At 27.7% G+C, this 26224-nt stretch overlaps 2 protein-coding genes across 2 annotated transcripts; one reads left to right on the top strand and one right to left on the bottom strand.

Moving 5' to 3' along the window:
* The first annotated feature begins 3532 nt into the window (after positions 1-3532).
* Positions 3533-5075, top strand: LOC114178652 (probable sugar phosphate/phosphate translocator At4g32390). The gene has a single exon (XM_028064674.1). It carries the CDS (start codon positions 3821-3823, stop codon positions 4856-4858), a length of 1038 nt encoding a protein of 345 aa, XP_027920475.1. The 5' UTR covers positions 3533-3820; the 3' UTR covers positions 4859-5075.
* A 14668-nt stretch (positions 5076-19743) lies between these two features.
* On the bottom strand, positions 19744-23891 carry LOC114178746 (protein NRT1/ PTR FAMILY 6.2). Its single transcript, XM_028064811.1, has 6 exons — positions 23680-23891; positions 23474-23576; positions 21902-22119; positions 21212-21756; positions 20781-21124; positions 19744-20528 (listed from the first exon to the last, which is right to left on the bottom strand). Exons 1-6 carry the CDS (start codon positions 23680-23682, stop codon positions 19996-19998), a joined length of 1746 nt encoding a protein of 581 aa, XP_027920612.1. The 5' UTR covers positions 23683-23891; the 3' UTR covers positions 19744-19995.
* Positions 23892-26224: the final 2333 nt, after the last annotated feature.

Genomic DNA, 26224 nt, shown 5'->3' with positions numbered 1-26224 from the left:
AATAATAATAATACAATAAGTACATATATAAAGAGATATACATTTATTGTGTCCTCTTTTGTTTATACAATTTTATCCTCTTAATTATTATTTGTTAAATTCAAATAAATAATAAAAATTATTTTTCCATTTTATCATTTTAATAATTTTAGTAACTATTTTTTAATTCAAATAATTACACAGATATAAAAATTAAATGAACAACAAAATAAATAAAAAGTGCAAGTAATTGAGATATAATCTCGTAGTAAATAAATGTAAAATGTATGTTTAACTATAATAATAATAATAATAACAATAACAATAATAGATAATAATAATAACACTTAAATAATATCGTGTAGTGAGAATAATAATAATAATAATAATAAGAATAATAATAATAATAATAATAATACAACTACATATATAAAGAGATAAACATCTTTGGTGTCCTTTTTTGTTTTATCAATTTTATCCTCTTAATTGTTATATTTTAAACTTAAATAATTATTTAAAATAAAAAATTATTTTTCAGTTTTATTATTTTACTAATTTTAGTAACTATTGCTTTGAATTGAAATAAGGGTTAAATATGTTTTTGGTCCCTTAACTTTTAGTGAATTTTGGAATTAGTCCATTTCGAAACTTTGAACCAATTTAGTCCTTCATGTTTCGAACTATGTGGGTTTAGTCATTTTAATCTATTTTTTGTAGGTTTATTTGATATTTCGTACACACTTTAGGATTGTATTTGAGTTGTTATAATGTTTGACACATTTTTTCTTTAATATTAAGTCAAATACTATTATGAAACGCGCTTGAAATATCAAATAAACTTAACAAAATTTGATTAAAAGGACTAAATTCACGTATTTCAAAAGATGAATGACTAAATTGGTCCAAAGTTTCGAAATTGACTAATTCTAAAATTCACCCTGAAAGTTAAGGGACCAAAAACATATTTAACCCTTGAAATAATTATTTAAATGTAAAGATAAATAAACAACAAAACAAATAAAAGGATCAAGTAATTGAAACATGATTCATAGATAGTAAGTAAAAGTAAAATGTGTATGTAACCATAATAATAACAACAACAACAAAACAATCATGTTTCCATTTTATTATTTTACTAATTTTAGTAACTATTTTTTAAATTGAAATAATTGTTCAAATTGAAAGATAAATGAACAACAAAACAAATAAAAATGATAAGTAATTGAAACATGTTTCCTACATAGTAAGTAAAAGTAAAATGTGTATCTAATAATAATAATAAAAACAATAACAATAATAATATTTATTATAATAATTATAGTTCTTAATAATAATAGTAATATAATAGAAATAATTATAATTAATAATAATGATAATAATATTTATACTTGATAGTAATAATTATTATTAATTATAGTTGATAATAATAACCCGTGACGGATCTTGACCAATAATTTTGGAGGAGCCAAAATAATTTATAGTAAAAAATTTTGAACTCATTAATAATTTATTCGGAATAAAAATTTCCAGTTATTCCTTTTTCAATGTAAATAACCATATTGTGTTCAAGAAATTCATCTTTCATCTTATTACGATTTTTTTTTGAAAATCTTTGTTGTAGAAAATAAAAACATTAAAAGTTAAATAAAATGAATTAGACGATCAATTAAGTAAAATATCTTTAATTTTTTTGTTTTTGTCAAAGATTGACCTAATTCAATAATGATTAACAAATCCTTCAAATTTGAATGGTTATGAACATTAACAATGAAATGTTGGAGGGAAATTTTAAACTAATCATATATGTATTAATATACTTTTTTTTTAAGTTAAAAACAAAAAAATAATTTATCATAATCTAATAAAAATTGAAACGTAATTACTAACAAAAATATATAATATTAATAATATTATATATTATAAATAAGAGTAATAACTTTACTAATAATGTTAATAATACTAATAGTAATAATATATAATAGTAACATGTAATAATAGTAATAATGTATAATAGTAACATGTAATATATATATATATATATATATATATATATATATATATATATATATATATATATATATATATCTTTTTTAAATTGTAATATATTTGATATTTTTAAAACTTTTATATATTTATCTTAAATTTCAATATTTGTTTAGGATTGAAGTTTTAATATAAAATTAGAATTTGTCTATATCTAAAATTTTAATATATTTTTGTCCCAAAATTTAAAAAATTAATGAATATAATAATTTAAACCTAATTATGTTAAATTTTTGTAAAGTGTCAAATGTGTTTCATGCTATCATTTGAATTGTTTACACTGTTTAACACATTTCAACTATAATATATGCTAGAAAATGTGTTTGACACATAAAATTTTTTAATATATTTTTGTACCTAAATTTAAAAAATGAATTCATATAATTCTTTTAACTTAATTACGTTATTTTTTTTTAAGTATTAAATGTGTTTCATGATATCATTTGAATTGTTTATAATGTCTAACACGTTTTGACTTTAATATATGTTAGAAAAGCGTTTGATACATAAAAAAAAATTAACACAATTAAGTTTAAAAGATTACATCCATTCATTTGTAAAGTTTTTAGATTAAAATGTATTAAAATTTCAGACCATGATAAATTTTAATTTAGAAGTCAAAATTCAAAACTAAAAACATAATTAATCATTTGTTTTGACCCCTAAATTTTGTCTCAAGATTATGTGCTTAAACAATTATTAACAATTATTCAATACATTAACAAATATCTGATTCAATACCATCTAATTCATTACCACTAATTCATATTACCCCCACATATCAAAACATTAATCATCTTAAAAATAACACGTAATTTATTTTAATTTTTGGCACCTTTAATTTTAATTTATTCCAAAGTGAGGACATGGGTAAGATTTTCTTTCTGTTGCTTTTTCATATTATATAATTCGAGGACCTCATCTCAAGGAAAGGCAATGTTAGAACGTGGAAGGGAGTTTTCTTTATTCTGTTATCCCCAAAACCAGGTTTTTTAGGGGTCAGAACATGTTACAACAAAAGATAACGTTAAGTTGCATCTTTTGGGGGGAGATACACGCTTAGAGTGCAATGCGAGCAAAGAGTAAACATCGCGACTCTTGTGAATCCTTAAACCTTAATCGTCCTCGCGGAGGTCACAAGTGCCCTCAAAGTCAGGTTTCCCACGTGATACTATTTGTCGAACGCGACTTTCATGCCCAAATTTCAAATTTAACTCCAACACGTGACACGCCACTTGTTTGTTTCGTCCACTCCACCTTGTCTAAATTTCAAACCTGGTTTCACTTTTACTGTTGGGCATTAGAGTTAAGATGAAGTAACTTGTATACACTCCCCAAATTATTGGGCCAAAACGGTGGCCACCCTTAATTTAGTAAGAGTGTGGAACATTATACCAAAATGTTGTGTTTGGAAGTAATCCCCAAAGGACATTGTTGGTATGAAAAAGTTGGAGATAAAAATAGAAACAGGGAAAGCCCATAAAATAGCCCAAGTCTTGTAAAAAGGACACGTTATAGTTAACCATGGATTAGTGTGTACTCAAAGTGAAGGTGTGAGATAGAGGGGATATAATAGTGAAATATAGAAATTTGGGATTCAATTGGGAGTTATTTTCATTTTAATCACCTCCTGGGTTGAGATTTGAAGGAGATCCAAATCCAAATGCATTGAATGCAGATCACCTGAATTTCCGCCAGATCTCCCTCTTCCGCGCTCTTAAAGAACAGAACAAATCACTCCGCACCACCGTCAGGGTTAGGGTTAGGGTTGGGTTCTAAGTTTTAGCCACCAGAAACAATGGCGGTCTCCGACGGTGTTGTCAGGAAAATTGTCCTCTCCTACACCTACGTCGCCATATGGATCTTCCTCAGCTTCACCGTCATCGTCTACAACAAGTACATTCTGGATCGGAAGATGTACAACTGGCCGTTTCCGATCTCGCTCACCATGATCCACATGGCCTTCTGCTCCTCCCTCGCCTACCTTCTCGTTCGCGTCTTCAAGCTCGTGGAACCGGTTTCGATGTCTCGGGATCTGTACTTCAAATCCGTTGTCCCAATCGGTGCACTCTATTCACTTTCCCTCTGGTTTTCCAATTCCGCGTATATATACCTATCTGTTTCGTTCATTCAGATGCTCAAGGCGCTTATGCCTGTCGCGGTGTATTCCATTGGGGTCATGTTCAAGAAAGAGGTCTTCAAGAACGAGACCATGGCCAACATGGTTTCTATTTCGCTTGGGGTCGCAATTGCTGCTTACGGGGAAGCCAAATTCGATTCCTGGGGTGTCACGCTGCAGCTTCTGGCAGTTGCGTTTGAGGCCACTAGGTTGGTTCTGATTCAGATTTTGCTTAATTCCAAGGGAATTTCGTTGAACCCTATTACCTCGCTTTACTATATTGCTCCCTGTTGTTTGGTGTTCTTGTCCGTGCCGTGGATTATCATGGAGTACCCTTCGTTGAGGGACAACTCCAGCCTGCATTTGGATTTCGGGATTTTCGGGACCAATTCTGCTTGCGCTTTTGCGTTGAACCTTGCTGTTTTCTTGCTGGTGGGAAAGACCTCGGCTTTGACTATGAATGTTGCTGGGGTGGTCAAGGATTGGCTCTTGATTGCGTTCTCTTGGTCTGTGATAAAGGACACTGTGACCCCACTTAACTTGTTGGGTTACGGGTTGGCGTTTTTGGGGGTTGCGTACTATAATCACTGCAAGTTGCAGGCCCTGAAGGCTTCTGAAGCGCAGAAGAAGGCTCAGCAGGCTGATGAAGAGGCTGGGAGGTTGTTGGAACAGAAGGATGGGGATGGGACTGGAAGGAAGAACGACAACCAGAACTGATTCAACTGATGGTCTCATTTTTGGTCACTCTTCTATAAAGTTGGATGAGGCAGGTTTTGTTTATGGCTTTGTTCTGTAATGTACTGCTATTAGGTAATTATTGTCATCATCGAGTCATTATTATTATAATTATTGTTATTGTTATTACCGTTATCATTATTATATCATTGTGTTACTTCTGCCAGTTTAATTATCATATGCTTCTTTCGTCGCTGTAGTTATGTTTGTCTTTGTCCCATATATATTACTGATTCTGTAGTTCGTGGTTATGGCTAGAAAATGAAATTGCATGATGAATGTTCCGCTAGTTTATGGCTGTTGTGTCGCTTCATTCATTTTGTCCTGTTGAGTCAAGGTATTTAATGTGATACCATTTGTCTCTGGCTTCCAAGTTTTGGGGAAAAGGAAGGAATTCTGTGTATCTGTATGTTTCTAATATTATATAGTTATCGTGTTCCTTCATGCACTCCCCTGAATTTCATTTTTCTGAGATCAAAATCCACTGTTTATAGTGGAGGAGGAATTTTAGTGTCTACACTCGACATCCCCTGAGATACACGGCTTTAGTTTAGTCACTAATTTCGGCATGATGGCCAGCCGTTTCTTTTAGAAACCACTAAGTTTGCTACCGTCAGGTTCTAATATTGGAACATCCCCCTAGCTGCTTGTTGATACTTTGATTTCTTCATCACGTATTTGATATTCTGTTTCGTTGGATTTGCTTTGCTCATTCGGACTTTTACTAGACTTTTGTGGGATTAATACTTACGCATTATTGATTTTTGCAATTACATTCGTTTCGTCACGGATTTCTAGTTCCACTTTTGGTTGGTTGTGGTTGCTGCCAGTTCTTGCTTTGTTGTTTGGAACTTGATATGTTGCTTGTGGAGGGTACGTGTTAGTTCTGCAATTTACTTAAAGGGGCATCTTTATCCAGATTAAGTGCCGAGCTTTGAGACTTCCATTAACATGGATAAAAAACAAAGACGATACACAACGTTAGTCAATCGCTTATAAGAAGGAATCAGTCAAAATTACCCTCTGATATTGGTTACTTATATTTTGGTCGGAAGGTAGGAAATATTATCATCCAATTACAAATACCAACAGGTTATGTTAGTCCAGTGGTTAACAAGACGAGCTTAGGATCTGATGCAAGGGGTGCCTTTTATTAGTTGTTGGTAAATATTAAATAGGAAATAAAGAAGAGAGGTGTCATACAACAGTATTCCGAGTGCATTTATATGAGCTGACATCTCTGGATAAAAATAAACGGGCTTCTACTCATACTTTAATTACTCTGGGTAAGGTGGTTATCATCAGCCCAAAAATAAATACCGCACCTTAACATTTGGTATGGGTATTTCTGTTTACATTTTTCTTTAAGTCTTGATACCCCACTTTCACTACGGAATGCGTTGGTTCTCCCCAATAACAAATCATCTTCATTTCAGCGGGTTTATCCTCCGATTTATCGGCTTCTATGAATGCATTGAAGTAAAAACTGTTATTTTTCCTAGTGGACTTGAACATAAAATTAGATTACCTTGTACTGGATCAAATCGTGGATGTAACATGCAACCCCTGTTATATTTTGTTCAAATGAAAGCTTTAAAATTACATGAAGCAAACCAAATTTCCATGGCAGTTCCTTCTCCATTAGGGCCTCTTCTTCCTGCACCCTCAAAATTTTTATTTTCCATTTTACCCCGCACAAGTTACACTTTTGCACCTCCATCTTCTTCTTTTTCTTCACCCGTTCATCACCACCTCCATATCGTTTTTCTTTACATCTTTCTTTGCACTATGTTTCACTCCATTTGTGCTTACCACTAATTCCATCAAACATGCTTCCACCTTTGTTCTTCACCTCCATTAACCAGAACACACAACCATGGGGGTGGGAGAGGAAAGAGAAGAAGAACGGGGGAGGAGGCAGAAGAAGATCAGGGAAGAAGAAGAGGCGTAGGGTGAGGAAGGAATGAGAAATAGCTTATGAAACATTTATTTCATGTCTTTTTTTTTAAAAAAAATACATTTTAGAATGTGTAATTTGGAGAATTACATAATTTGAAATGCATTTAAAAAAAATTACATTCCAGAATATGTAATTTATAATACATTTTCTGATCTAAAAGTACCTAGATTACATAATTCAAAGTACATTTTTAAATATATTTTGGATTGTATAATTTTAAAAGTATTTTTTATCTACAAATGTGTTTTGGATTACACATTTCGAAATGTATTTCAAATAATGTAATTCGAAAGATATTTTCGAAAAATATGTTATGAATTATATATTCTTGTTCCGAAATCTATTGCTCCCCCCTTTATAAGCTCCACGCTTTTACTTCTTCTTCTCCATTCTTCTTCTCTTTCCTCCATCTCTCGGTTCTTCTTCTTTTTCCCAGTTCTTCTTCTCCATCCTCCCCACTCCATGGTATTATGCAGTCGCGGAGGATAAAAGGGCATGCACCCAAACTTTTAATTTTTTTTAAATTATATGCATTTTGAAATTTTTTAAATTAGGTAACAGTATATTGAAAATTAAAAAAATTAAATTAGTTATTTTTATTTATTTTTAATAAAATTCAACATTTAATGTTAATAAAAATAATAAAATATTATATTAAAGAAAAAATATTAAAATATTTGTTATTTTCTTTTTCATTATCCTTTTTATGTTTTTTACATGTTGTACATATCTCTCACGCTTACATGTATTTTTTATTATCGGAGAATAACTAAAAAGTTAGATATAAATTTATTATTTATGTCTTCATTCATCATTTTTTTTTCATTTTTAGAGAAAAAAAGACAACTCTCTTATTTCACTTGATAGTGAAATATTTCTTTAATATTTAACACTATTTTCTTATCTCATGACTTTTTTGCACATTCATTTTTTATGAATATAGAATAAAAAGTAATGTATTATGTGATTTTTCATAGTTTTTTAATTTGAATTGATTGTCATAGTTTTTTTTTAATTACATCTCTCAATTTTTATTAAATTATGATAAATTATTTTTTAGTCTTAAATTTCTTTTTTAAATATGTACATCGATGAAAAATAAAAGAATAAAATTATTTTTTAAAAGTAATAAAAGAGAAACTGTCGATGAATATGAAAATAAAACAATGTGGTTTCTCACCGTATAACAATGAATTGAAAACTTGTGAGGATTTTTGAATCGATCTATGTATATTAGTAAAATAAAAGATGAATATTTTGTAGATAATATGATTATTTACATCGAAAAGAAAATAACTAAAAAAGTTAATTATAATTCAATTATTGACAAGTTTAAAAATATGAAAAAGGATGAACTATCTTTCAAACTTGTATAGTTTTTTTTATAGTTCAATTAATACTAAATTATATATTTATTTTTATTGAATTTGTGACACTAATTAAATATATAAATTTTGAATATATTATTTTAATTTTTCAAAAATATTTGGTCAAAATCCATCACTCATACTTGTGTTCGGGTGAATGGAGGTAGAGAGTAAAGAGAATAGAGGTGTGTTGGATTGAATTTGTGATGAAAGTGAGTTAAATGGAAAATTGGCTAGAGATGAATGTGAAGAAAATGAAATGGAGGTGATGAACGGGTGAAGAAGATGAGGATGGGAGTGAGTGTAACAGTGTGGATACGTGAAGGGGATCGGAGAAGAAGATGAAGATAGAGGTGCAGGGGTAAAATGGGAAAATTTGTGAGTGTGCAGGAAGAAAAAAGGGTGGTGCATAAAGAAGTAGCCCACCATTAGTAGTAAGTTTGACAATCTTTCAAGTGCATTGTCTCTTCTCAGGTAGTTCAAATGTGTTTCAAGCTTGATATATATAATAGTATTTCTCCCAACATCTTTGTCACCGTCTTCATTTCCCGAAGTCCAATACTGATTATCAAAATTGTCAAATTGTAGAATTAACCTTTACAATTTTGGATGGACAAAACACGTTTTTTTTTTATCAAACTTTTTTTTCCTAGTAAATTTCATAGAATAATAATATTTTGATCCTCTTTTTTTTATACATTTCTTTAATCATCCTCAAATCATCACATCATACCATTAAAACAAATTAAAATAGATAATTGAAAGATAATTAGAGTAGTAAATTAAAAGTGAGTGAAAAAAAAATGGGTTAAAATATTATTGTCCAATTTCATATACTCCCTGATCAAGAAACAAGTTCGAGATCAAATGTAAATTTTCTCTCATATTACCTTTTAATGACAAATTTGTTTTAGAATTCCATGATTTTGATATAATTTCTTATATAGATCATAAATCAACCTAGGCTAAAATCATTCAAGGAAAGTGTTGACTTCAAGTCAGTTAAGAAAACATTACTATATTTAAGGCTGTGTTTTTTTAGTAAATGGATTTGGAGGGGAGTGTAAGAATGAATTTGTGTTGATGTGAGTGGATGAATATATGTGTGTTTTTGAGTGGATTTAGAGGGTAAAGTGAGTGGATTTGAAGATGAATTTTATGAAAATTAGTGAATAATTTAAGTGATGGGATAGATTAAAAAAATATTTTAATAGATAAAATTTCGTATTTACCAAAATACCCTTAATGATAAAAATAAAAAATTATTAAATAAATAAAAAATATTAAAATTTAACAATATTTTAATTATTATAAATATTTTTATTTTTATGTTGTTTAATTATTATATACATATATTAATAATAATAATAATTATTATATATATAATAAATTATAATAATAAATAATATTATATATATAATAATTATTGTTATATATATATATATATATATATATATATATAATTTGTAGATAAAAATGAGGAGACCAATTATTATAGTAACAACATAGAATTATCATGGACCGAGCATCACCTCATCAATTTTTATTTTAATCGTAATGAAAGGTTATAACGGTAAAGTTAATATAAATTGTTGTAAATCTCTACAATTTTGAAGAGATGATATTTGGCCATTTAATCGTAAATCCATCATTGTTAATCTGCTTAAACTTCCTCATGCGAACACGAAAAGAATGAAAACTCATTGTCGCAAATCAGTAGATTTATAAAATGTGCACATGCGAACTGCCTAAGTGTTAGTGTCAATTACTCTATTTAAAGTATTATTTATTTTGGAATTTGGTGGTCATGTCATAATTTATCCATAAAAAAGAAAATGTTTCAAAGTGTAATGAAGAAAATTGTATTTAAATTTTTCTAATAGTGTGTTTGGTTCAAGAGACGGATTTATGTACATGGATGAAAAGTCAAAAAATGAAGAGAACGCAGATGAACAAAAAGGTAATTAAAAACAAAAAATGAAGCATAACTTTCTTTGCTAACTTTCTTCACAAGATAGTAAAGATTTGCAAAGAAACTTGCTGAACTATAATAAAATATTAATGAAAAATTACAATTACCATATTTCTCCTTTGTTCGATGTTGGATAAATTTAATTCACATAATATCAATAAATATAAAATAAATATAAGTAATAAAATAGTATAATATAATAAAATAAAAAAATAATTATTATTTACATAATAATAATAATATAATTACAAGAAAATAAAAATAATAAAAATTAATTATATTTTTGTTATTATTGTAACATAATAATTAAAAACATGAATCAATTCATTATATATATATATATTATAATGATAATATATAATATAACAATTATATATGTATATAATTTTTATTTTTTAATAATAATAATAATATTATTAGGGTCAGGTATGTTTTTAGTCTCTTAACTTTCAATGAATTTTGGAATTAGTCCATTTCAAAATTTTAAACCAATTTAGTCCTTCATCTTTCGAAGTACAAGGATTTAATTTTTTTAATCAAAGTTTGTTAGGTTTATTTAATGTTTCGCACGCATTTCAGGATTGAATTTGAGTTGATTTATTGATTGACATATTTTTGCTTTAATGTTAAGTCAAATACTATTATGAAATGCGCTTGAAATGTCAAATAAACTTAACAAAATTTGATTAAAAGACTAAATCTATGTATTTTGAAAGATGAAGGACTAAACTGGTTCAAAGTTTTAAAATAGACTAATTCCAAAATTCACTGAAAAGTTAAGGGACAAAAACATATTTAGCCATTATTATTATTATTATTATTATTATTATTATTATTATTAGTATTGGTATTAGTATTAGTATTAGTGAGAAACACAAATTAAAATAATTATGGTTTTGTAATATGTTATATGTAATTTTTTTAAAATAAATAAATTATATAAAATGGAATAAATTTAAATAGAAGTAGAGATATGTTTTGTTTGTTAAATTAAATAGTGTATATTATAAATTATTTCAAATTATAATTGAAAATATTAATAAATTATTTGAAGTTATTAATGATATTATTAATAAGTTATATCTTTCTAATTTTAATTTTATTTTAATATTATTTTTCTTATTTACATTACATTTATTATGAAGGGTAAAATAGTAATCATACAATTTAATATATATATATATATATATATATTAAAAATAAAAATTTATTAAATTTTATCAATCACATCATATACAAATTTTCATAAATTTTTCACTCACATTCACTTAAATCACACTATCTTTCCCTTAATCCAATCATCTCATCTTCACTTACAAATCAATTCAAATCAGCGCAAATTCACTCACTCAAATTCATATTCCAATCCAAACACAACATTAGTTTGATTCTTAACTAATGTAAGACATTGGCGTTGTCGGAGTAATATAATTATATTGACAATGACAATATATATATTTAATAAATAACTCCATGAAACAATATGATTATTTTGATGATAGTGAGTATGCTTGATCTTCGGAAAATATTTGTAGAGACTAGATTAAATTTACAAAAGTTTTGACGGGATCAAATACATAACAAATTTTAAAATTTAAAAGAATGATTTTTATTTATTATATAGGTGAAAAAGAAATTGAGGGGCCAAAACCCTCCTAAGTACATTAAGTTTCGTCACGTAGTTCATATGCAACTCTTTCTATTTGAATATTTATATACTTCTATCCAGCGGCGGATTTTAATGGGAGGAGGGAGGTGCCCCGACCCGTCCCAAAATTTTAAATTTTTTAAATTTATAATATATATATATATATATATATATATATATATATATATATATATATATATATATACTTAAAATTTATTAAATTGTAGGTAGTATATTTTTAAAATTGATGAAAATTAAATTATGTATTTTTCCAGTTATTTTATAAAGCACAATATATAGTGTTAATAGATAATAAAACATAAAATTAAATATAATAAAGAATAAAAATATTTAGGTTTAATTTTTTTTTTGGTCTCTTTTTTTTGTCAAAAATTGATTATACAATAATGTTAATAACACAAACAAAGCAAAATATCCATATTAAGAGTTTCAATTTTAATAAAAAAGTCATTGATCTGTTTTAAAAAATTTAACGAAATTTATTGTAAAAGATCAAATTATATCAATTTTTCAATAATTGGATCAAATTGAAACTAAAAAAACTGTAAGACCAATTTAACATTTTTAAACCAAAACCTGAATCAAAAGAGTAATTAAACCAAATATTTTTTAAGATAATTTTTATTTTCTTTCTCATTATTTTTAGTTCTTCACAAATTGTATTAATTTCTCACTCTAATATTGTAATCATTTCTTTCATATGTTTTCTTTCTGTTCTTGAAGAAAAAAAAGAGTTAAAAACATACTCATTGTTTTTGCTCTCCTTTCTCATTTATCGCATATTTTCTTGTCTCTTGTCTCAACAACGAAAAACATTATTTTTTATCTCATGCAGCGGCGAATTTTAATGGGGGCAGGGAGGTGCCCCCAAAATTTTAAATTTTTTAAATTTATAATATATATATATATATATATATATATATTTAAAATTTATTAAATTATAGGTAGTATATTTTAAAAATTTATGAAAATTAAATTATGTATTTTTCCATTTATTTTATAAAGCACAATATATAGTGTTAATAGATAATAAAACATAAAATTGAATATAATAAAGAATAAAAATATTTAGGTTTAATTTTTTTTTGGTCCTTTTTTTGTCAAAAATTGATTATACAATAATGTTAATTACACAAACAAAGCAAAATATCCATATTAAGAGTTTCAATTTTAATAAAAAAGTCATTGATATGTTTTAAAAAATTTAACAAAATTTATTGTAAAAGATCAAATTGTATCAATTTTTCAATAATTGGGATCAAATTGAAACTAAAAAAACTGTAAGACCAATTTAACATTTTTAAACCAAAACATGAATCAAAAGAGTAATTAAACCAAATATTTTTTAAGATAATTTTTATTTTCTTTCTCATTATCTTTTAGTTCTTCACAAATTGTAATAATTTCTCACTCTAATATTGTAATCATTTCTTTCATATGTTTTCTTTATGTTTTTGAAGAAAAAAAAAGTTAAAAACAAACTCATTATTTTTGCTCTCATTTCTCATTTATCGCATCTTTTCTTGTGTCTTGTCTCAATAACGAAAAACATTATTTTTTATCTCATGAGCTTTTTTTATATTCATTTTTTTATAAATATAGAAGAAAAATAAATAATGTATTATGTGTTTTTTCATAACCGATTTTTAATTATGACTTGATTACAATATATTTTTATTTTAATAATTATGTGTCTCAATTATAAAAAAAAAATACTATGATAAATTCTTTTTTAATGTTATTTACAAAAGAAAAATATATTGATAAAGAATAAAAGAATAAATTCATTTTTTAAAAGTGATAGAAAAGAAACTATTGATGAAAAGAAGATAAAATCTATTTCTTCACATATTTTGAAGCATTAGACTAATTATCAATTCAGTGAGAGAATTCATTTCTCTAAATTTTATAACTTCAAGATCAAGTGGGGAACATTCAGGTAAAGAATATTAATATATCTAATGAATATCATAATACGGATTCAAGTTCTTTAATTTTGTTAATACATACACATGTTATAATTTAAGATAAGGTAGCAATTTTGGTCACAAAAAATTGGTCATCTATGTCCAAATGAGACAAAATTTTAGTGATCACTTTAGCCAATAAAATTTCGATCACTTTTTAAAGACCGAATTAAAAATCGATTACTGCGACTAAGATTTTTTTCACCATTTATTTTCGGTCCCAATATTAGTCCCTAAACACTTCACTTACTAATGTAAGTATTTTTTGCGACAAAAGTATTAGTCGCTAAAATGCAATATATTTTGTAGCAGATAAAGATTAAAAAAAGTAATGATAAAAAAGTGAATGAAATTTAAGTGTACTGATATGTTCACAAGTCTTGAAAACTATACTATTGGTTATTTTATTAAAAATATAATTAATTCATCAAGTTCAATGAATATAGTTAAATTAATTAATTTTAGTTAATAATATCACATATTTAATTTTGCTTAAAAGATTTCCTCTAAATTTAACTAGTAGTCATACTCAATTAATTAGAGCATGTTATTGCAGAGATATACATTATATATATATATATATATATATATATATATATATATATATATATATATATATATATATTAAAATTATTAATTTAAAAAATAAGAATGATAAAAAAAATCCAAAAGTGATGTAATACATTAATGTAATAACTATTACAAATTAAACATAATTACATTTTAGTTTAAATTAATGGTAGGTTCATATTCTTTATCCGATTTGCATCATTTAATTTTAATTTTTCTACAATTAAATGATAAATGTTCACCATTGAAAAAAAATCGCATTCAACTCTACAATAATTTATTTTATAATCATAGATTCATCACTACATTGACAATATTGACAAAGATGTGTCGGTTCACATCAAAATCCTTCACTGTCACTATATTAGTCCATTTCTTCAAATAATTTAATGTTCGAAAGAAACTAGCTAATTTTCATTAACAATAACCAATATTATTAAAAAGAAATCAGTTAAATTTTCATTAACAATAATCAATATAAAATAAATTGATTAATAACTGGAAAAGCTTAACTGTAATGTTCAATTGCAATTTTAAAAAAAGTTTTAATATAACATGTGTTTATGGAAATTCATGAACATCATTAAAGAAAAATTAAAACTATCTATAAATTAAAACTAATTGATGCAGTAACTATAAAAGTCATTCTTTACAAGAACCAACATAAAATATTTTTTACAAATTAATTAGATACTGAAAGAGCTTTTCTTTTTCTTCTTACCTTTATTTCTAAAACGATTTATCAAAAATTTTGTCCAATATAAATAATTGCATCTAATTGTATGTATATATACATTTGATACCTATATTTGATTAGGTTGTATTTGTGGAAAGGACGTTTCTCTCCCTACGGTGCTTGAGAGATGCCAAAGAAATGGCTGAAAATGAATGTGGATCCAATAATGGAAATGTGAGTTAAGATTAGTAAAAAGTTGAGACCATCCCATGTTTAGCTTTAAATTCTGGGGTTAAGAATGTTTTAAATTCTAACCCCTAAAAATATGCTCTTTTTCAATTCAACTTTGGAGTATTATACTCCATAACATAATTAATACACAACTCCATTCCTCTGGAATCCGCAAATGTCAAATCCTATATTTTAGACTTTGAATATTGAAACCGTAGAACATTAACATTCCTCTTATCCTTGAATTAGATTAAAGTTGACAAAGGCATGACCAATCATAATATTGTCAAAATTTTCACTGTTGACATGACGAAAAGGAAAAAAAAGATTCGAGATAAAACATACCAGATAAGGCTTAGGTTAATAATCACTGATTTATGAACAATCTCTTTTGGGATATTCCTCTGAATGAATAGTTTGGAATATATTCTCAAAATTGCTGTGGTTGAATCACCCAACTCAGAACTGGTGGTTTCAAAATCTTGGCGCTTAAATTATTATATTTGTAAGGAAACAACATTCAGCAATTTACTTAACAAAGAGACATGAATCAAATTCACACATAAAGAATTGATATCACTCTTAACTCAAAATTTGAAAATAATAAGTTCATGGATCTTCATTTTGGTACGGTGTGTAAGAAGTGGAGTTTAATCCTAACTCAATCCCACAAAATCAGTTTCTAAGGTGAGGTTTGCATCTCACTTATATGTTATGAAATTTTCTTGTCTCTAGTCGATGTGTGCCTAGATATTGATGGGTGGTCTGTTAGCGGCCCGAGAGCGGAAGGAACAGAATGTTCAAAAAATCTCGCTAAGATAGGCTTTTTTTGTAAACAATGACTCTGATACTATGTTAGAAGTGGAGTTTAAGCCTAACCCAATCTTACAAAACCGACTTGTATAGATATGTATAAGTTATGAATAAGTAAGAAAAAAAAATATGTACAAGAGGTGTTTGATGAAAAGTAGCTCAAAGAACTTTCTTACTTTTCATACGAGAACTTGGACTTGTTTAATATATAGAGTACAATATCTTATGATATAAAGGAAAAAATAAAACCTAATATGTCATCATAATACATAATATTTGATAATAATAAAAGAGAATAAAATATATAATATCTCTATCAATAAAATTAAAATCAAGAGATATAATATTTTTAACATAGTGTTCAATCTTCTCATTTGTACTTAATATAAAATTTAGACTCACACTTAAATTTTCAGAACGGAACAAATATTACTCTTGAGACATATTAGTCTTGAGACATGCTCACCGAGTATTTCAGGAGGCACGAATGTAATAAATATTCGAATCATTGATATGCATTTCACAATTTTGTAATATTGAATAAAAATGATGTAGTGTGATTTGGTGTAATATTCTCTTGGATGACAATGCAATGTATACTAATATATGTTATATTATATATCATGTTGTGTGTTGATTGTTTAAATTATAACTCAGTCTTACGTGAAATTGTTATAATTATATTTGATACAAAACTAAATATACTACAATTTATAATAGAAAGGACAAACAAAAATACATAGTTTTTCTTTTATATATTTCATAATTTATTTTGAGTAACATTAAACAAAAAGACAAAAATTACAAGATTATATGACCTTAAAAATAAGTTGTGAAAACATCATTTTCCATACAAGAATAACATCTCAAGGCAATGCTTAGAATTCAAATACCAAATGATAGAGCAGACACTAATGGTAAGAACTTGACTAATAGCTAGGCAAGGAAACTATACTTATATAGCAAAGAAAAAGGAAGAAAGATAATAAAAAATTATGTCTAGAAAATAATTACTATATAAAAATAAACAAAATTATGCGTATAAAATAACTACTATATTTCAAATTTTCTTTATACTTTCTCTGGTTTTTTAATATTATAATTGTCCTTTTCTTAAAAAAGAATTATAACATTTTTCTCTTTGAGTCAATGGTTGGGAATAGAATTATTAAGAGTTTGGAAGATAGAGATGAAGCAACACCACAAATGAGAAATCTATAGAAGAACCGACCATGAAGTTGGCGAAGAGTGGTGGGTCATGCTGTGTCACAATCCCTAGTAAAAAGAAACCAAGGGACAACCACATATCAATTCACATAAATTTTATAATTATTTATTGTTTTCTATAATTAATTTTATGTTTAATACAATTGAATAATCAAGTTCATTATTATTAATATATTAATACTTTTTAATTATTGAAAATTGATTGTATTGATAAATTTATAGCTTTAAGTTGTAGTATCATCATTTATACTTCCATTTATAAATTTAGATTTTTTTATTTGTTTAAAGTATAATATTTTCTTATTTGCGTACAGTAAACAATAAATTTCAATCCTTGCAAGACCTGATATTTATTAAAAGTAAGTTTTAAATAAATAAAAATGAAAAGTTTATAAATAGATATAGATGTTTATTTTTTTATTAGAATTTATTCTTACTAAATTTCGATTTTTTTCATCTTATTTTTAGATAGTATATTTTAACTAATATTGTACATGATGTTAATAAGTAATGACCAATTTTAACTAATATTGAAAGGATTTTATCGCTTTTTTTCCCTCTTTGAATGCTTTTTAAAGAAGATGTGAATATTGATTTAGATATGTGAATATATGTTTGGATGAGATATAATTATATGTTAAATTAAAGTATGATTTAATACTGATCATATATGTTAGGATAAAATGTTAAATTGGAATCAACATAATATTTTGGTACTTTAACATAATATACATATTGTTCTAATTAAGTGGACTTTTTGTGTATTTACTAAGTTTAATTTTTGGAAAGAAAACTTGAAAGCTTACTTATATGAAAATGTTATATAGTAAAGCAATGCTTAATGAATGTGTAATGATTAGTTGCATTGTTCATTATCTCGAGTAACGGCATGGGCATTAGTTAAAACGAAAAAGTTATGTTGACACTGTTCTTAAAATTGAGTTCATTTGACACTTCATTTTTAATATAATAATTATATATTACATTTTTAAATTAAAAATAATATAAATATAATTAAAATAATATTATCTTTCAGTGTCAAGTGTGTGTAATTTTGTCCTATCTAATGTCATTATACCATCACTCTTTGAAAATGTAACGTAACATAAGAGAGGTTGAGTTAAAAAATGATGTTCAAGCACGAGTTTTTGAGACGTGCGACCATGCAACACTTGAGTGATAAAGAATCGTTCAAACATTATTGAAAGGGTCCTAACTTATTACGAGAATAATAAACATAATCAGAGCAAATATATATTAATGAATATAAATAACTTATCATCATTCAATTTAAACATAATGCCAAAATGATTATCTTACTAATTTATCAATTAATTTTTTTTAAAAAATATTTTTTTAACAACTTCATATGCATCTTTTAAATTATTTTTTATTTTCTTATTTTATTATATTTTAAGATAATTTAGAAAATGTTACTCTAAATTATAAAAGAAATCGATAAAACTTAGTTGTCAAAATATTATTATTTATTTTATTTATCACAATAATAAAATTACTTCCAATATTTTTTTCATTTTCTTTTATTATTTATTCTCTTATAATTAATCTAATTAACTTAATTTTTCACGTCTTTATTTCTCATTTTCATGATTTTTTACTCTCTTGACTCTACTCATTAAAACAAACAAAGTCTTAATTCTTGAGTCAATCATGAGTTGAGTTTGTAGGACAGGAAAGAAATGTTGTCCGAATAGTTTTCCATATTTTCAATTTATATTTTACTGAAATTTTGAAACATCTCCATAAAAGAATAATCAAATTGATGTGACACATTACTTTTGAAAGTTTTCAAAGAGACAAACTATGAAGAACCTCCCATTGGCATAAAAACGTTAAATTGTAATTGTCAAGTCTCTCTTTATACTTGGTCTGTCCATAAAAAAAAATTCATCACTAATTCCACCACACCTTACTTTTAAGAATATTTTCATCAGTAAAAAAATTATATTTTATATTTAAAAAGAAAAAGTTAAAAAATAAAATAGTAGATGTAAAAATATGTTAAGTATATTAAAATTATAATAATTTTAAAGTTCGTAATTTCATTAAATTTGGGCATAGATTATAAAGTTTTCAAATATTTAATCTAGAACCAATAGAATAAATTGAATTTATAATTTAAATCTAGTTTATCTAATTAAAATAATTTAATAATTGAAAACAATAATATTTAACTGTATTTATTTTATTTGTTAACTTAAAATTTTACTGTAAATCATTATATTACTAATTGTCAAGTGAGAGTATTTCTTTCAGGGGTGACAAAACATTATTTTTCTATAATTAATTATTAAATTACGTAGACATATATCTCTCCCACACTCATATGCTATATGCTAGGAATTTTTTTTTACACATCCTTAGTTTCAATTAAATTATATACAGTCACAAAAAAAGAAAGACAACAAATATATTAGTATTGACAACAAAGCCTGATTGGTAAAAAAGTGTAACAAGGAGTTGAAAGAGTAGAAACTATGTTACATGCTTATACATACTTAGAACCCAACCCAAACATTATTAATGAAAAACCCAAAATCAACCTATTCTTCGGATGGATGAATGCATATAACAGGCTTATCTACAATTCCACAAAACCATGATAACAGCAATGCCTATAATACCAAATCCTAAAAGCTCTAGTCTTCAGCACTTTTCCTCAGCTGTGGACCCATTAATTGCTCCCATTTGCATAGCTGCTTGTTTAGGTTTCTTAGGCTTAAACCAAACTGCACAAACTGCAAATGCTACAAAATTAACGAAACTCAGAATAGTGAGTAGTCCATAGAACAAGTCAAGCCTGCCATTGTTTATGTTGTCGGCTAGCCACCCCTGACCATCTCTTGTCCCGGTAACTTTCTTCACAACTGAGACCAGGAAACTGCTCACGAAGAAACCCAGAGACAACGTTGTGAGAAACAGACCCGTGCTCATGGTTTTCATTCCTTTTGGAGACCGTGTTATGAAGAAATCAAGCTGGCCCGTGTATATGAATGCTTCACCAGAACCCACCAAGAAGAACTGTGGGATCAGCAAGAAAACGCTTATGGGAAGTGTTGCATGGTTCCCACCTACACTTTTTGCCACTGATAAACGTTTCCTCTCGCACGCAGAAGCAACCGCCATTCCTAAAATGGAAAGTACGAGGCCAATCGCAATCCTTTGTAGGTCGGTGAAACCTGGGACAAGATGGAACAAAACAATATTTTGGTGAATAAGTTGATTTTATACTATATACGCATTTAATTTTGTGAAACATGGAAACAACATGCATGCTATGTTTTCACATGCAGCTTTCTGCTAGTGCAATGTATATAATAATGTCATGATTAACATGACAGCAGAATTTCATTTTAAGTTATAATGTAGATAATTAAGGAATCTTAGTGTAGTACTTTTGAAGTAACTAAATCTAATAATGTGTTGTATACCTGGTTTGCCTTTCCACTTTTTCCAAAGGGGCATGATGAGTCGGTCATAAACACCTAGAGTGATTAGTATTGCAGCCACAAAAAACACTGTGAGAGAGCCTGCAGGGATTTGGAAACTCCCCATATTTCTTTCCATGGTGGAGGCTTGCTCAACCGAGAAGGTTATCATCTGTGCGTAAGTGGTCCAAAATATGATGGTTGTGGCCCACACTGGCAAAAGTCTCACCATCATTTTCACCTCCTCTACCCTTGTTAGCGAGCATAATTTCCATGGGTTTGGTGCAGAACCAGATGCATTTGTCTCAAAGTCACCTTCTGTCACAATGGCTGCTTTCTCCAAGAAACTACATAATTAAAAACATTAAACAAACAAGTTCATTAAAGATTTGGCTAGCTCCCACAAGGGTAGCAAAGATAATAAGCTTAATTACCGGAACTGGTCGGTGTGCTCTATTCTTGAAGCTTCAGGAGTGTCTTCATACAAAGAACCAACATTGTATGGGAGTTGCATCTTCCTTTTCTTTATTGATGCAACAATAACTTGGAAAATGTGGACAATGGGGCTTCCCAAACTCTTCTTGTACCTGTATCTTTTAGTTCCTGATAAGAACACCACAATGGCTACGATCATAGAAACAGAACATATCCCGTACGCCAAACTGCGACTCACTTCATCTTGCAAGTAGACGAGTACCGTGACGGCTGCCAGAGTTCCAAAACTAATGAAGAAGAAAAACCTGTTGAAGAAATATGCCATTTGGGATTTCTCCTTCTCATCTTTCTCATCGAATTGGTCGGAGCCAAATCCTGAAACACTAGATTTTAGGCCACCAGTTCCTAGTGCAATAAGGTACAGTGACAAGTATAAGATTCCCATTTGAAATCCATTGGCTTGTTTGCAACTGTCACTGTTGGCAGGGCAAGATGGTGGACGTAGCTGTGGCAGTTTTGTTGAGATTGCTAATGTAGCTGTTCCCTGAAATAACCATTCCCTCAAAGTTAAACTAGGGAGAACGTACACATAAAGCCAAAGCTTTCAACTTTATATAAATGAGTGTACATGTATCATTACGATTTGACTTTTATGAGAGAAGTAGTGACTAATAATTAATGTAACTAACCAGTGTTTGTATCGAAGCGAAGATTCCAATTGTCTTGTATCTGCCAAGGAAGGAATCTGCCAGAAAACCTCCCAGCAAGCACAGAAGAAATGATGTCCCCATGAAGTCAGTGACGGTATTAGCTGCAGTTGAGCTTGGCAGATGCATGACTGAGATCATGTATGTTACCAAGTTCACTGCAATCCCCATGGTGGAGAGCCTCTCCACGATTTCAATCCCTGAAGAATATTTAGAATTCACTTTCCACTGTTAGAATACAATTCGTGTAACTTAATCATTTATTATGTGGAAGTTAATATTGGCTTAATCTTTAGTCTTTTGTTGCAACAGAAAAGGGACCGAAAAAGGTTGCAGAGAAGCAAGTGATTAAAGCATGTGTCATAAAACAAAGAGTAAAATAGTTGTGTTCGTAAGTAGAGGCTGTAAATGAAAAGTGACACCTAATATATTGTGAAAGCCGAAAACAAATGAATAAAGTATGGTCAACTTTTAGAAAGTGGAGTGAAAAGGGAAGATGAAAAGGAGGAGACGAATGGAATATTGATGGATTCATTCACATCATAAAGAGGGAATAAAATAATATGCTTTTTTTCCTCAGAGGCCAAACAGAAGGTGACATATATATAAAAATTATGCTCAATCACAGGTATGCAAGGCTTTATTCCAATTGGTTTGTCTCCTCCCCCATATGCAATCATTGCCCCTAAAAGCTTTAGATATAAAAACTCCACTACTATACTGAAGGTTAATCTGTAAAACCATTTATGCTATGGTAACACCATAAAACTTTTAGGAGCCTTATCTCCTTCAAGTCACTGTTGCTACGAGGAGGCGTGTCGGAATTGGAAACAATAATACCCATTCAAAAGACTTTAGTTATAATGTCTTAATCTTTTAGGGAAATTGTTTTGTGAATATTAAAACAGGATAACAAAATATCGACATCACTTTTGGGATGCATATTTGAAATTTGTGTATGCTGAAAGATTTCTGTAAGTGAGAATCTTTTTGTTGAATAAACGTGAAAGAACAGTGGGTGAGACATAATGACAAGGAAAACGCTGAGAGTATATATCCCATATTTGTTGGGAGGGTGGAGAGAAAATAAAATAAAAACAGAGAAAGTGATAGATGTAACAGACGAAAATGATGTGAACTGAAATGAAAAAAAAAATGTGAAGATAATGTTTTAAATATTTAAATAACGAAAAAAAATATTTAATAGTTTAATTTTAAATCCTGTCAAGTTAAAACTAATTATAAATTATGTTAAATAAACTTTTAAATAGTTGATTGATTTAAATTAAATTTATTAAGTTAGTCTTTAGAAGCAAAGTTCTTCGAACTTGTATGCACCAACAGCACCCCCTATATCTATTTCTGCATCGCTGATTGATGAATCACCCTAATCTCCAACTTGTGACCAAAAGGATAAAAATAAAACAAAACAACCAAAGCTTTGAATGTTATATTCTGTGAGTTAAGTCTAATGATGACATATTCCAAAAATTGAGTTCCATAATTATGACCTACATGAGATGAAGTGGTGGAGATAAGGCTTTTTCTACAAACCTAAAATAAGAGTTGCAGGTATCCAACCCCCAGTTTTGGATCTATCTGCAGGGAAGCCTTTATAGTCCACAGCTTCTGCAACAATCCAACTCATTTTTTCCTCCTGAAATAGAATCAAAATGTTTTAAAAAAAGCATATAACATTTGAAGTTACATGCAACATGTACTAAAAAACTATTCAGCAACAGATCTCAAAGACCACTGACCATTTTTTTTCTCTGAAGGAAGAAACTAGAAAAGACTTAAAGTGGTAGAAAGGTATGAGGCTTTGCTCTTCTAAACTCACAAGTAGGTTTGTGGTGAGAGGTTCCCCATTTATAGGCAAATGAGAATCCAAAAGCCACTATTCATTTGAGACAGATCATTGCTTGGTTTTTTTCATAAAGTTTAGAAGGATTAGGTTTGAGGCAATTAGTGGAAGGTTTAAGGCTACCTAGACTGAACTTATTTTTTCTGATAAGATATTTATTAAGAATATTATTAATTAAGTAAATATGAAGGTAAGAAACAATGTTGATTGACCAGGAAGAATTGGGGGAACAATGTGTGGAATCTAGAACATGCAAGCATATAATATTTCAATATTTTTTTTCTTTTTAATTTTTATGGTACAATACATTGATTTGAGTTATGAAGGCTGTGAGCCACTCCACCTTGGCCAACCCTTTGAAGTGGTTTTGCTACCCCACATTGGAAAAGGATCTCTACCTTTGGTTTTTGTGTGTAGGTAGATATGGACAGAATATGCAGATAGCCGCAGAAGGTGTCTTGTTTTGAGTTGAAAATAAAACATTATGACGATGAATTCATGTGTTTAATTAACATTAATCATTGTTATTGTCACTTTAACTATAAACAGACAGATCTTACCAACCGTCAATTTTTTCTACAAGAAAAGGAGGTTATATCTGGACGCACTTTACTACTATGAAGGATAAACATTTGTGGAATTAATGGTGGGAGAATCAAATCGTAAATTGACAAGCATATACACTCTCTGAATTTCTTTTCTTGTGCACCCCACCAACTCCTTTTTTTGGTTTAACACTTGTGGGTTCTGCCTACTCACTTTTAATAAGACTTGTGAAGTTGCAGTGTTTTATTTGGAAAATGCTGAAATGTGTGGATTAATTTGAGATCTGTGTATATGGTAATTTATCCCTATGAATAGTGATGGATCTCAGATCTGAGTAGTAGTGAGAATAATACATCTTTTAACAAATAATTATTAGCTATGAGGATAAACATTAAAATTCAAATAAAATGCATAAAAAAAATTGGGAAGCAATGGGTTCGGATTAATAAAAATAGAGAAAACCAAATATAAAATCCTATATATCTATCTATATGTACAGTTTTTCTTATAGTCAAATAAGGAATCTCTTAATTAAGTAAATTCTTAAATTATTTCGAATTCTTAAATACTATTCGGCAAAAAATATTAAAACTGTCGGTTCATCTTAATAAGGGATAATATAAATAAAATCATATTAAAATACTCATAACTAAAAAATATTTCCATTTGAAAAAAGAGTATTATAATTTTTTATATAAATATGTTGGTAACCCATTGACCAAATCCACCGAAAATAATTTTTCTTAAAAGATCGATCCCAACATTTTATTTCAAACGGGTGTATTTGCTTGCCCTTTAATATATTGGTGGTGATATACAAGCCACTCATTCTATACCAAACACTCTTATGTAATTTTATTTATTATTTATTATTTTAAGTATTTTTACCAATAGAATAATAAAATAAAGATGTTGACGATTATGTGGGTGTCAACCTTTTTACAAACATATATAAATTCTTCTCCACCACGCAAATAATTGGATTATCCCTGGTTCACATATTAAACGTATAGTAAAAAACTTATATTTATATTTTATTAAATTTGATTGGAGGTATTTTAGGATATAGTTCAAAATGAAAAGTGTGATGCGCAATATGAGAAATATAATTAAAATAATGGACATGTAAATAAAAATAATAATTGGTTAATAATTTAAAAATATATTTTATCAATAAAATAGAATCTTAACATGTTTAATTTTATAATTTTATGTTTGAATGGATAATTTTGCGAAACATTTATAATTTAATAAGCCCAACTTAAAGGTTTTAAACAGCCAACTAACTTTTAATTATTTTTTTAACAGGGTTTTTTCAAACATAATCTTCTAAGAGATTTTTTGTGTGCCTTAAAAAAAAGAAATATCGAACTAAATCTAGAAAACATAAGATAGACGAGTATAATCTATTTATTATTAAAATGTTTTCCTACATTAAATACCGTAGGACTTTATATGTGATCATCACTGATATTTCTACTAGATATGTCCTGATATTTTAGGATACTTTATTGATACTTATTAATCAAGTATATAATCTATAAAGTCGTATTACACTACAAGAAAAATTTTGAATAATGACAAATTTTAGTGACAACAATGAGTCATTATACAGTGACCAATATAGATATCAATTTAAAAATTAAAAATTATTGACAACTAAAATAGTTCCAAACAATTATAATTGATATCTAAATTGATGATTAAAATAGTTTTTATTATGAATTGATTTCTAAATTAATTACTAACATGATCTACCAATGTTTTGACTACCAAAATAATTGATTTATAAATTGTTCACTAACATTAGTTACTAACAATGATATATTTATTATGTTTTCAAGAATTAATGTACATTTTTCAATATTTATATATCACATATCTATTACGTATCG

This window comes from Vigna unguiculata, chromosome 3 (assembly GCF_004118075.2).
Source record: "Vigna unguiculata cultivar IT97K-499-35 chromosome 3, ASM411807v1, whole genome shotgun sequence".
NCBI classification, from domain to species: domain Eukaryota; kingdom Viridiplantae; phylum Streptophyta; class Magnoliopsida; order Fabales; family Fabaceae; genus Vigna; species Vigna unguiculata.
This window is presented reverse-complemented; position numbering and strand designations above follow the sequence as displayed.

Coding starts and splice junctions, on each gene's coding strand:
- LOC114178652 (XM_028064674.1), top strand. CDS start 3,821: ATGGCGGTCTCCGACGGTGTTGTCAGGAAAATTGTCCTCTCCTACACC.
- LOC114178746 (XM_028064811.1), bottom strand. Junction 22,120..23,473: donor ACCTGCAACTCTTATTTTAG/GTTTGTAGAAAA, acceptor AATATTCTTCAG/GGATTGAAATCGTGGAGAGG. Junction 21,125..21,211: donor GAGCACACCGACCAGTTCCG/GTAATTAAGCTT, acceptor TTAATTATGTAG/TTTCTTGGAGAAAGCAGCCA.